The 12529-nt window shown below is 34.8% G+C and overlaps 1 protein-coding gene across 3 annotated transcripts in view; it reads left to right on the top strand.

The window, feature by feature from the left end:
* SCYL2 (SCY1 like pseudokinase 2) overlaps positions 1-12529 on the top strand; it is a 61730-nt gene that overhangs the window by 9386 nt on the left and 39815 nt on the right. For all 3 annotated transcript variants that reach the window (XM_044229156.1, XM_044229155.1, XM_044229157.1), the window contains exon 2: positions 6980-7184. In XM_044229156.1, the coding sequence (XP_044085091.1) occupies positions 7008-7184 (177 nt within the window). In that variant the 5' untranslated portion in view covers positions 6980-7007. The remainder of the gene's footprint in view (positions 1-6979; positions 7185-12529) is intronic.

The raw sequence follows: 12529 nt of genomic DNA, 5'->3' as shown, positions 1-12529 counted from the left end.
GCTGCTCAACCAACTGAACCACCCAGGCGCCCCCAATAGTTTTTTTTTTTTTGTAGATTTCTTCTGCCTTTCTGTGTACATGATCTGAAAATCTTTAATTTTATTTTCTTAATTGCTTTGGCTAGGACCTCCATTAGAATATTTAAGTATAAAAGTAGATATTTTTACTTTGTTCCCAAACATAGGGAAAAAGCGTTCAATTTTTTTTTTTTTAATTTTAAATATATTAGCTGTAGGTATTCAAAGATTCCATTGATCAAGTTGAGGAAGTTCTTCCCTTCCCTTCCCTTCCCTCTTTCTTCCTTCCCTCCCTCCCTTCCCTCCCTCTTTCTTCCTCTCTCCCTCCCTCCCTCTCTCTCTTTCCTCCCTCCCTCCTTCCCTTTCTTCATTCCCTCCTTCCTTCGTTGTAGGCTCCGTGTTGAATGTGGGGCTTGAACTCACAGCCTCAGATTAAGAGTCACATGTTTGATGGACTAGCGAGCCAACTTCCCTGAGGAGGTTTCTTTCTGTTCTTAGTTTGCTGAGAGTTTTTATTGTGAATGGGTATTGATTTTGTGAAAAAATTTTTCTGCTTCTGTTGAGATAATTGTATGTCCCTCCTCCATTATTCAATTAATATGGCAAATTACATGAATTTGTTTTTGAGTATTAAATCAACCTTGCATTCCTGAGATAAGTCCCTCTTGATCATTGGGTTGGATTTATTAGATTTGATGTACTTAGTATTTTGTTAAGGTTTTTTACATGTTGATGAAGGATATTGCATTTTTCCTTTGTGTCATTTTTTGTTGGTGTCAGGGCAATAATGACTATGTAACATGACATAGGGAGTGTTCTCTTCTGTGTTCTGGAAAAGCTTGTACCGACCTGATTATTATTTCTTCCTTAAATGTTTGTTAGAATTCAACAGTGAAGCCATTTGAACCTGGAGTTTTATTTTGTGGTAAAGTTTGTAATTATGAATTGGATTTCTTTTTTATAGGACTTCTCTGATTTTCTGTTCCTTCTTGAGTCATTTTTGGTAGTTTTGGCTTTCAAGGATTTTTTCCATTTCATTCAAGTTGTTGAATTAATTGGCATAAGGTCATTTATAGTATACCTTATTATTTAAAATCTATGAGATTTATTTATTTATTTTTAAAGATTTTACGTATTTATTTATTTGACAGAGAGGAAGATCACAAGTAGGCAGAGTGGCAGGCTGAGAGAGAGGTGGAAGCAGGCTCCCTGCTGAGCATGGAGCCCAGTGTGGGCCTACCCCAGGACCTTGAGATCATGACCCAAGCTGAAGGCAGAGGCCCAACCCACTGAGCCACCCAGACACCCCTAAAATCTATGAGATTTAAATAGGATTAAAGTCTGTAGAGTTTCCTCTATTTCTGATATTGACCATTTGTGTCTTTTAAATTTTTCCTTAATTTGGCTAGAGGCTTATCTTTAAAAAACAAAACAAAACACAGGTTTTGGCATCATTGATTTTTCTTTTTCATTTCTCTACTAAATAGAGTTTTACATTATATTCAGTCTGTTTCTTTGAGTTCTACTTTTTATTTACTTTTTCCTACTTATTTTGCATATAATTTTCTTTTCTTTTCTTTTTTTTCTTTCCTCCTAGCTTCCTAAGATGGAAGGTGAGACCACTGATTTTGGCATTTCCCCCTTTCATTTTTATATATATGTATATACACACACATATATTATAAATCTTTAAAGCTGTACAATTCCCACTAATCACTGCTTTACCTACATCCCACAGTTACTTCATTTTCTTTTTTCTTTTTTAGAGATTTCATTTATTTATTTGACAGAGACAAAGAAAGAGAGTGCAAGTAAGCAGAGCAGCAGGCAGAGAGAGAGAGAGAGAAAGAGAGAGAGAGAAGCGAGCTTTCTGCTGAGCAGGGAGCCTGAAAAGGGACTCGATCCTAGGATCCCAGAATCATGTTCCTGAGAGGAAGGCAGCCGCTAACTAACTGAGCCACCCAGGCACCTCAGTATTTCATTTTCAGTCACCTCAAAGTATTTAAAATTTTTCTGTCATTTATTTATTTTAGCTGTTGGGTTATTGAAAAGTGTTTAATTTCCAAATATTTGCATTTTTTTCTAGATATTTCTCTGTTACTGGTTTCTAGTTTGATTTCATTGTGGTCCAAGAACTTGTTTTGTATTAAAGTAATTTTAAATATTTTGAGATTTGTTTTATGGGCCAGAAGGACATAGTCAGTCTTACTGATTGTTGCATGTACACATGAAAACAAAATGGATTGTGCTGTTGTCAAGGGGGTGTTTTGGGTCATGTTGTTTGCTAATGTTCAGGTTTTATGTATCCTTATGGATTTTTTTTGTCTACTCAGCCTGTGTCCACCTGTTACTGAGAGAGGATCCTTGAAGTCTCCAACTATAATTGTAGATTTGTCTGTTTCTTTCAGTCATTTTTTTATTGTATTTATTTTAAAGCTCTTATTCAGTATGTACACATTTAAGATTTTGTTTTCTTAATGAATTAACATCTTTGTTATTATGAAATGTTGCCTTTTCTGTTTGTTATGAATATGGCCACTCTAGCTTGATGTATTTTCACATTCTTTTAGTTTTAGGTCATCTTGTAAAGTGGGTTTAAAGTGGATTTCTTGAAAGCAGCATATAATTGGGGTTTGCTTTTTAATCTAGTTTGACAATCTCTGCCTTTTAATTGGAATTTTAAATCATTTGTACTTAATGTAATTATTTATTGGGTTGGATTTAAGTCTGCTATCTTGCTATTTTCTACTTGTCACAATTATTCTTTGTTCCTTTCTTCCTCTTTTCCTACTTTCTGTATTAATTTTACTTTAGGATTCCATTTTATTTCCATTATTGACCTTTTAGTTGTATCTCTTTTATTTTACTTACTAGTCTAGGATTTATTATGTCTTTAATTTGCTATAATCTATTTTCAAGTGATATTATTCTACCTAACATATAAGAATCTTTCAAACATATACTTCATTTCCCCTCTCCTGTCCTTGGTTTGTCATATTTTTTACTACTTCATATATCAATATATTTTCGTTTGAAATGATCTTTTAAAGACAACATGAGTGTTTTTTTTAATATATACCCACATAATTTTTATTTCTAGTGTTCCCCATTCTTTTTGTGGATTCACATTATCATCTGATATCTTTATCCTTCTGTTTGAAGGACTTCTTTTGATATCTCTTGCAGTGAATATCTGTTGACAACAAATTCTGTTAGATTTTGTTTTCCTGAAAAAGTATTTCACATTTATTTTATTATTTTTTAAAGATTTTATTTATTTATTTGACAGACAGAGATCATAAGTAGGCAGAGAGGCAGGCAGAGAGGAAGAAGCAGGCTCCCCGCAGAGCAGAGAACCCGATGCGAGGCTTGATCCCAGGACCCCGGGATCATGATCTGAGCCAAAGGCAGAAGTTTTAGCCCACCGAGCCACCCAGGCACCCCTTATTTTATTATTTTTATTAATTTTAATTTATTATTAATTATTTTTAATTATTATAATTACATATATTATTATATATTAAATATATAAATATATAATATATAGATATATAAATATGTTATTAATATAAATTAATTTTATTAATTTATTATTTTAAAATATTTATTTGACAGAGAGAGAGCATGGAGAGCACAAGCAGGGGGAGCTGTAGAGGGAGAGGGAGAAGCAGGTTCCCCACTGAGCAGGGAGCCCAATATAGGGCTCCCCATTTCAAGACCCTGGGATCATGACTTGAGTGAAGGCGCATACTTAAGCTTAACCAACTGAGCCACCCAGGCACCCATTACATTTCTTTTTGAAAGTTTTTTTTCCCATGGCTCATAGATTTCAAGGTTGATAAGTTTTGATTGTTTTTTGTTTTGTTTTTGTTTTAGTACTTTAGAGACCTCCATTCATTTGCCTGACTTGTATAGTTCCTGATGAGACGTCTGTGGAAATTCTCATGTTTTTTTCCTTTATGTATGATTTTTCTGTTTTCCCTACCTGCTTTTAAGATTTTTCTTTTTATCACTGACTTTCAGCTACTTGGTATGACATATCTAAATATGGTTTTCTTTATGTCTATCCTGCTTGTGGCTCATCAATTTTCTTGACATCTTGCATAGTTCTCATCAAACTCAGGAATACTTAGCCATTATTTTTTCAAATATTGTTTCTTCCTTTTTCTTCTCATTTCTGGGATTCATTTACATATTTTAGACTGAGATATTGTCCCAAAGTTTGCCGAGACTTTGCTCATTTTCTTCCTCCTAGTCTTTTATTCTATCTTCAGGTTTTACCAATTTTTTTTTCTTTAAGTAGACTCCATGCCCAGCATGGAGCTTAACATGCAGCTTGAACTCATGACCTGAGTGAGTTGGACACTTGACCAACTGATTCACCCAGGTGCCTCATGATTTTACTAATTTTTTTCCCTGCTTTGTCTAATTTGTTAATGATATCCTCTGAATTTTTTTTTAAAGATTTTATTTATTCGACAGACAGAGATCACAGGTAGGCAGGGAGGCAGGCAGAGGGAGAGAGAGGGGGAAGCAGGCTCCCCACCGAGGAGAGCCCAACACAGGGCTCGATCCCAGGACCCTGAGATCATGACCCAAGCTGAAGGCAGAGGCTTAACCCACTGAGCCACATATGCGCCCCCTCCTCTGAATTTTTTATTTGAGCTTTTTATTTTTCATCTCTGGAATTTTGAGGTATTCCATTTTCTTTTATTATGTTCATGCTTTCCTTGAAATACTTAGATATATGATAGCTTTTTAATGTCTTTAATGTCCATAATCTATAATTTTGGAGTATTTACTGATTGATTTTGGTCTTGATTATGAATACTTGTTCTTGTTTCTTGGCATGTCTAGTAATTATTGACTGCATGCTGAACATTGTGAATGTTATATTGTTAAATATCTGATTTTTTAAATACTGGGTTTCTTTCTGGTAGGCAGTTAAGTAATTTATGATTAGTTTGATGATTTGAGGCTTGCTTTTAGTTTGTTAGGGCAGCTTTAGAGTACATTTTACTCTAAGAACAGTTTATTCTATTACTATGGCATGGTCCTTGTGGGGTTTCTGCTGAATGTTTTTAGTGATCAATGAGGACTCTCTAGTCTAGCTTGTGAGAAGTTAAGTGATTTTCAGCCCAGTGTGAACTTGAACATTCAGTTAATAGCTCTCTAGTTGGTCCTTGATGACCTGGTTGAGTTTCATGCAATGTATGGGCATCTTAGTGTTCAACAAAGCATCAGATTTCTGTGCAAATTTCTGGAGCTCATTTTCAGCATAGTTCTTTCTCTCTCTCTCTCTTTCCCTGATTTTTCCCTCTTCTTCTTGAAATTTGATCCCGGAATTCTTAGCCACCTCTGCATCCTTGAATTCCAATTTGTCTGTTCAGCTCTTTTTTTTTTAAAGATTTTTATTTATTTAACACAGAGAGAGAGATCACAAGTAGGCTGAGAGGCAGGCAAGGTTGTGGGGAAGCAGGCTCCCTGCTGAGCAGAGAGCCCAATGCGGGGCTCAATCCCAGGACCATGAGACCATGACCTGAGCTGAAGGCAGAGGCTTAACCCTCTGAGCCACCCAGGTGCCCCATCTGTTCAGCTCTTTAACTCAGCTAGACTGCTGCTTGGAATTCTGCTCTCTTCTCTGATTTGCAGTGTACCTCAAGGCAGAAAGCTGGGGTAATCCTAGGGTTCACCTTGTTTGCTTTCTCACTAGGATTATATGCCTATGCTGTCTGTTCAGTGTCTGAAACCATTTGTTTCATATATTTGTCCAGCTTCTAGTTGTTCAAGGGCAGAGGATAAATTTCATTCTTTGTTTCTGCATCATGACCAGAGTGTGTAAATTTTTTTTTAAAGATTTTGTTTATTTATTTGACAGAGAGAGAGAGATCACAAGTAGGCAGAGAGTCAGGCAAAGGGAGAAGAGAAAGCAGGTTCCCCGCTGAGCTGAGAGCCCGATGCGGGGCTTGATCCCAGGACCCTGAGATCATGACCTGAGCCCAAGGCAGAGGCTTAACTCACTGAGCCACTCAGGCACCCCTAGAAGTGTGTAAATTTTAAACATATTTTATTACGTGTTGCTTGTGCATGTTTTACTGTTCTTTTGCCACCAGTGCTTTTCTTTTGGAAGATACTGTCAAGTGATTTCATAGTTCAATGTTAACTATTTTATTTATTTGTTATTAATATTTTATTTTTTTAAAGTTTATTCATTTTTTTTAAAGTTAATCTTTACACCCAACATGGGGCTCGAATTCAGGACCCCAAGACCAAGAGTGACATACTCTTCTAAGCCAGCCAGGTGCTGTCAATCAATTCACTATTAATTTCTTTACTAGTGAGTAAAAAATTTATAAAATATAAATTTATTGTTGAGTATAGCATTAGCTCCTTTCAGGGTTGTTTTTTTTTTTAAATAAAATTTTATTTATTTGTCAGAGAGAGAGAGAGCGTGTGTGCCTGCTCAAGCAGGCAGAGGGAGAAGCAGGCTCCTGCCAAGCAAGGAGCCCAATGTGGGATTTGATCCCAGGACCCTGGGATCATGATCTGAGCCAAAGGCAGATGCTTAACCTACTGAGCCACCCAGGCATCCTGCTCCTTTCAGGTTTTATATGGTTGTTTTCAGCGTGAGGAAAGATTTAGACCCTGTACACCACTAAAATGTTGAGGGTCCATGTTATATAGTTGAACAACATTCATGTCAGTGTCAAGTGGGAATGTGTTTTTTCCTGGTTTGTAATAATTGAGGTTGAAAAAAACAGTTTGGTTCCTAGATCTAAATTTGGACTTAGGTGTGTTGGGTTCTTTGAAGACAAAACCAACATGTAGCTTTTATCTATATAGGACTGTTTTGTTCACTGTTTGGGGTATATTAAGTTTTTCAGACTAAATAAGGAATGTTAAGTGCCTAAACAAGTAAAAACAAATGATCAGTGCTTCCCTGTCCCCCCTGTGTTTCTAGGTAATTACAGCTACTCAGTATTGCAGCCATGGAGTCGATGCTTAATAAGTTGAAGAGTACTGTTACAAAAGTAACAGCTGATGTCACTAGTGCTGTAATGGGAAATCCTGTCACTAGAGAATTTGATGTTGGTCGACACATTGCCAGTGGTGGCAATGGGCTAGCTTGGAAAATTTTCAATGGCACAAAAAAGTCAACAAAACAGGTAAGTTTCGATTCACAGTCCATTTGACAAAAACACACATGCTAATAAAGTACCATAATGCATTTTTATGTTAGAGAAATGCCAAAAGTAATGGGTTCTTCTCATTTCTATCTAATGAAGTCATAAAAAAATAAATGCTTTTAAACATGCCCTGAATCTCCTGGTTACAAATAACTTGTTTGCTGTATCATCCTATCTTGTAATTTAATTTTGCTTACTTAATAAAATTAATGTGTCTGTTGAGCAAAGAAGCGTATTAGATTTGTATTTTTTTAATTTTTAAAAATTTTCTCTTTTTAAAGATTTTATTCATTTATTTGTCAGAGAAAGAGAGAGGGAGAGTGCGCAAGCAGGGGGAACAGCAGGCAGAGGGAGAAGCAGGCTCCCCACCGAGCAGGGAACCTAACGTGGGACTCGATCCCAGGACCCTGGGATCATGACCTGAGCTGAAGGCAGACACTTAAATGACTGTGCCATGCGCACATCCCACATGTTAGATTTTTAGTGAAGTGTTTCTTTTAGAATAAATATTGTGTTCCTTTTCAAATTTGTCAATAAGTTATTGGCAAAATACTCCATTAAATTTTTCCAACATTAAATACACTCTTATTTAGTGCATTCTTACTTTGTTTTATAGCCTTCTGGAAAATAGACTTCTGTAACATTCTTTTTAGTTTTAATTATCAGAAGGGAGTACATTTGTGGAATAATAATGTGTTTTACAATATATTGATTTCAAAGTTATTTCAGAACTAACTGTTCTTTCAGTAGAGTCATTTGAATGAATTGTATTTTTATTTTATTTTTTTAATTTGATGTAAGAGACCAACAGATGGTTCTTAGAAATGTGGAGGATTGTTAGTGTTAAATTTTACTAACCATTTGCTGTTGGAATTGTTAAGAACTGAAAAACCTCCAGGTTTAAAACCTCTGTAGAAATAGTGTTTTTTAAAAAGAAAAATCACTGTTTCCAAAAGTACTTTTATTTCTCTATAAGTGAAACATACAGATTATAAAATGTTTGGGATTAATTACACATATTTTCTAGTGACTCTGTCCTAGTCATACAGTTATGGATATCTATTACTTGTGACTTTTCCAAAGTCAGCTTATTTCCCAAACAACAAGTATATTAAAGATTGAATTGGCTTTGGTTATTCTTTTATGAAGTAGGAATCTTGGTCTTGTGATAGATTGCTGGTATGTGGTTTGTACCTGACCTGTAAATCTTGTTTTTATTGTCATTTCGTTGGAAGTCTTTAAGTCCAGAGCCAATCTTTATTTTAAATGCTGATTGATTTGTCATTTTGAACATTGTTTTCTCTCTCAATTCATCAAGAGCTTGAAAAATAAGTGATTTCTTAAATATTGAATACTTAAAAAGCCATTAATGAGGCCATGAAGTTATATAAATGACCAACCTCTAACATTAACTTTTATAATCAATTATATAACAGGAAAATGAAAGAACCAAATGTACTAAATTTTGCATTATTTATTAAGGATATAACATAATAGTGTCTTTGGGCTTAGCCAAAAGAGTTCTAGTTATTTGTGTTTATATGAGAAGTCCATATGCAGAAATTCTCTGATAATGTCGAAGCCTTTGTTGCTGTTTATAGAATGTGAAAACCAGGCATAAATAATAGGTAATTGATTAGATATTGCACAATAACCCACCATTTCTCAACTGCTGAATGCAGAATTGGGTTCTCTTAGGAAACTACTATATTTTCCCCCCAAATTTATTGCTTTGTGGAACATGATAGTTTTGTAATATATCCGTGCTCTCTGTGGATACAGTTCTGAATCTTCTTTCTTTGCTTTTTTCAAACCCAAGGTGTCTGACCTGACTATCCTCTCTGGACTACTGGCTGATTCCTTGAGGAATAGCTAAGTCTTTAACCACCTTGGCATTGAAGCCTCATTTTAATTTCTCCCTTATTTGTAGTTTTAATTCTTTTTCCATTATCTCATTTTTTAATAAAAGGAAATTAGGGAAAGTAGGTAATGTAGAACTGTGCTATCCACTGTAGTAACCACAAGCTACATATGCCTATTTAAATTAGTTAAAATTAAATTCATTTCCGTAGGTGCACTAGTCACCAATTCTAGGTTCCTTAGCTCTATGTGACTAGTATTACCATACTGGACAATGCACATATAGAACTTTTGATCATCACCGAAAGTTCAGTAGGACAATACTGACCTTAGAGAAACCAGAGGAAAAGTGGGAAAAGGATATTCTTTTTGGTCCTTTTTTTCCCCCTTGCGTAAAGGGACACTGAGGGAGGGCATTTTTCCTAGCCCTCTCAGTCTTTCTTGATATAGCATACAGTGTACTTGATTGCATTTATGTTTATAGCATTTTATATGCTCTTAAATTTGACTTTGAGGTAACATCAGGCTAGGGACTTAACGTTAGGACCTGTCTCTCTGTGTACTTTTTTGCTAGGGTTATTTCAAGTTCATGGTAGTACATGATGAATTATAATTTTCAGATCATGTACAACTTTTGCCTTTTTAATGTAAATGTTTGAAAGCCTCTTAGGGGAGTGGAGTAGTAATAAAAACACCTACAGACAGATGAAAAAAGTGCATATTTATGAAACCTGAAATGTAGCAAGATAAAAAAAATTGGTAAATAAAAATTTATTTGTGTGCCTGGTAACATCATTGTATCTGTTTGGATATCTGTATTGTTATTATTCTGGGTTTATGCTTCCAAAAACCAATTTCTGTTGTTTTTTTTTTGAAAGACATTCTTTAAAGAAACATCTCCTAATGAGTAATTTATGAAAGTACAATTAAGAATTTCCAAGCCTTCAAGAGAAGTTTAAAGTTGATTTTTTTTTAATAGTTAAATAGGGTGTTTAGGCCAGTTTTGTATACAAAATGAAGATTTTCAAAAGTTATTATTTGGGTAAACTTAAAACATATAAACATGTTGAAATGGATAGATCATTAATTATAGCCTATAAGCATTTGAAGCTACTATTTAGGCTTATGTATTATTTAGTTTCCCTTTTGAGTGTTCATTTAGAAGCAGCTCTTGGTTCCTAACTATTACTCTTTTTAGAATTTCAGTAGAGATGTTATAAGACATTTCGGGATGACATTTAGGGAATAAAAATTGTCTATTTAGTTTTTTAAATATAAACATATTTTTAAGAATGTGTAGAATAGTGCATAGGTTGAGGAATGTTCACCCTGAGTACACCAGTGACCAACATCCAGATTAAGGAAACATTGCTAATAGTCATCATGCTTTTTCATAGTCATTACCTCTCCCAACTTTCTCTCCGGTGGTAACTACTATCCCGTCCTTTGACACTTTAGAGTAATTTTTCCTGCTTTTGAACCTTAGTTTGTTTGTATGTTTGTTTGTTTTTTTGTGTATGTGTTCCCTGTTTGTTTTTGAACTTCGTTTAAATGAAATCATAGTATGTGTTGCTGTGTTTGGTTCCTTTTCCTTAAATGTATGTTCATGGGATACATCTGTGTTGCTGAACATAGTTTTTCTTTTCATTGAAATATGGGGTACTGGTATGAATATTACTGTACGTGCCATTGGCATATATGGCACATATATTGGCATATATGACACATTATCTAGACATGGAGTTGCTTAGGTAATAGTGTTTATATTTGTTCAGTGCCAGTTTTTCCAGAGTGGTTGTATGAATGTATACTTCCATCAGCAGTTACAGTTTTTCACATTTATGCCAACCCTTTTTATAGTCTTTTTTTTTTTTTTTTTTTTTTAGGCATTCTGAGCAGAGGGTCTCCTTTTACTTATTTTTAATTTTTTATTGAACTCTAGTTGACACGCACAATGTTAGATTAGTTTCAGGTTTGCTACATAGTGGTTTGACAAGTCTCCTACATCTTGCTATGGTCACCACAAATGTTGTTATTTTAATCTTTTGTCACCACACAATGCTGTTACGCCATTGACTATATTCCCTGTGCTGTACCTTTTATCCCTTGATTTATTCATTCCATAACTGGAAGACTATATCTCCCACTCCCCTTTACCCAATTTGCCCATCTCTCCAACCAGTCAGTTTGTTCTGTATTTTTGGGTCTGTTTCTGTTTTATGTTTGTTTATTCATTTGTTTTGTTTTTTTTTTAGATTCCGCCTATAAGTAAAATCGTATGGTATTTGTCTTTCCCTGTCTGACTTACTTCCCTTGCCGTGGTACTTGCTAGGTCCATCCATGTTGTTGCAAATGGCACGATCTCAGGGTCTGTTTAATTTTTGAAAATTCAGTGAATTATTCCTTACTCCTCTACCTCCTAAGCTTTTATAATGTCTGGTAGGTAATTAATTGCTGGACATAGAATTTATACTGCTGTGTTTCTGTTAGAGCTTTATAACTGACTTAGTCTTTCTACAGAGTAGTATGTTTAGGATTAAAAGGTATCTAAACATAGGTATTCTTTTCAGCATATTCTTATTTCCATTGTAAAATATTTACTTTAGAGAGATTTCTGAGATAAACGTCCTTAATTGGATTTCATTAGCTTTTCTAATTTTTAAATTATACTTAATTTAAACAAGCCATGAAATGGAAATTTTTGGCCAAACTATCTATCTATCTATATTAATCATAAGTGAGAAATGGTTGCTTTGTGTATATATCCTTTAAAAATTGAAGTATGATCACCTTATCTGTTAGATAGGAATATTGTAACTATCAAGACTGCTAATGTGTTTAAATAATTTGTAAGAAAAGCAGTACATAAATAGAGTTTCTGTCCCACCTGTATACCTACCTTTTATTTCCTTTAGAGTAGAAGAATAATTCTACATTTTGAAATGTCTTTCAACTCTATTATGTCAAGTTAATAGATTTATTTTGGGGGAAGATTTAAAAAAACAAAGAGTGTATGTGTGGGTTTGTTTACTATTTGAACATTTATTTATTATATTAAGTATTTCTGTTTATCTTGACAGAAGATTCTGTTGCCAGGTGACTACTCTTCAAAATGAATTTTTTGAAAAAAGATTTTATTTATTTATTTGACAGAGGGAGAGAGATCACAAGTAGGCAGAGAGGCAGGCAGAGAGAGAGAGGGAAGCAGGCTCTCCATTGAGCAGAGAGCCTGATGTGGGGCTCAATCCCAGGACCCTGGAATCATGACCGGAGCCAAAGGCAGAGGCTTCCTGGGATCATGACTGGAGCCGAAGGCAGAGGCTTAACCCACTGAGCCACCCAGGCGCCCCCAAAATGAATTTAACTTAACATTTATTAGTAGTCTTCTAGTTAGTGTCCCATATTTATGATTATTTTTTTAATCTAGATTTAGAATAGACTCCCCACCCCCCATAAATAGGGCA

The sequence above is a fragment of the Neovison vison genome, chromosome 12 (assembly GCF_020171115.1).
Source record: "Neovison vison isolate M4711 chromosome 12, ASM_NN_V1, whole genome shotgun sequence".
In the NCBI taxonomy this organism is placed as follows: Eukaryota; Metazoa; Chordata; class Mammalia; order Carnivora; family Mustelidae; genus Neogale; species Neogale vison.
Note: the sequence above shows the minus strand (reverse complement) of the source record. Positions and strands in the feature narration are given on the sequence as shown.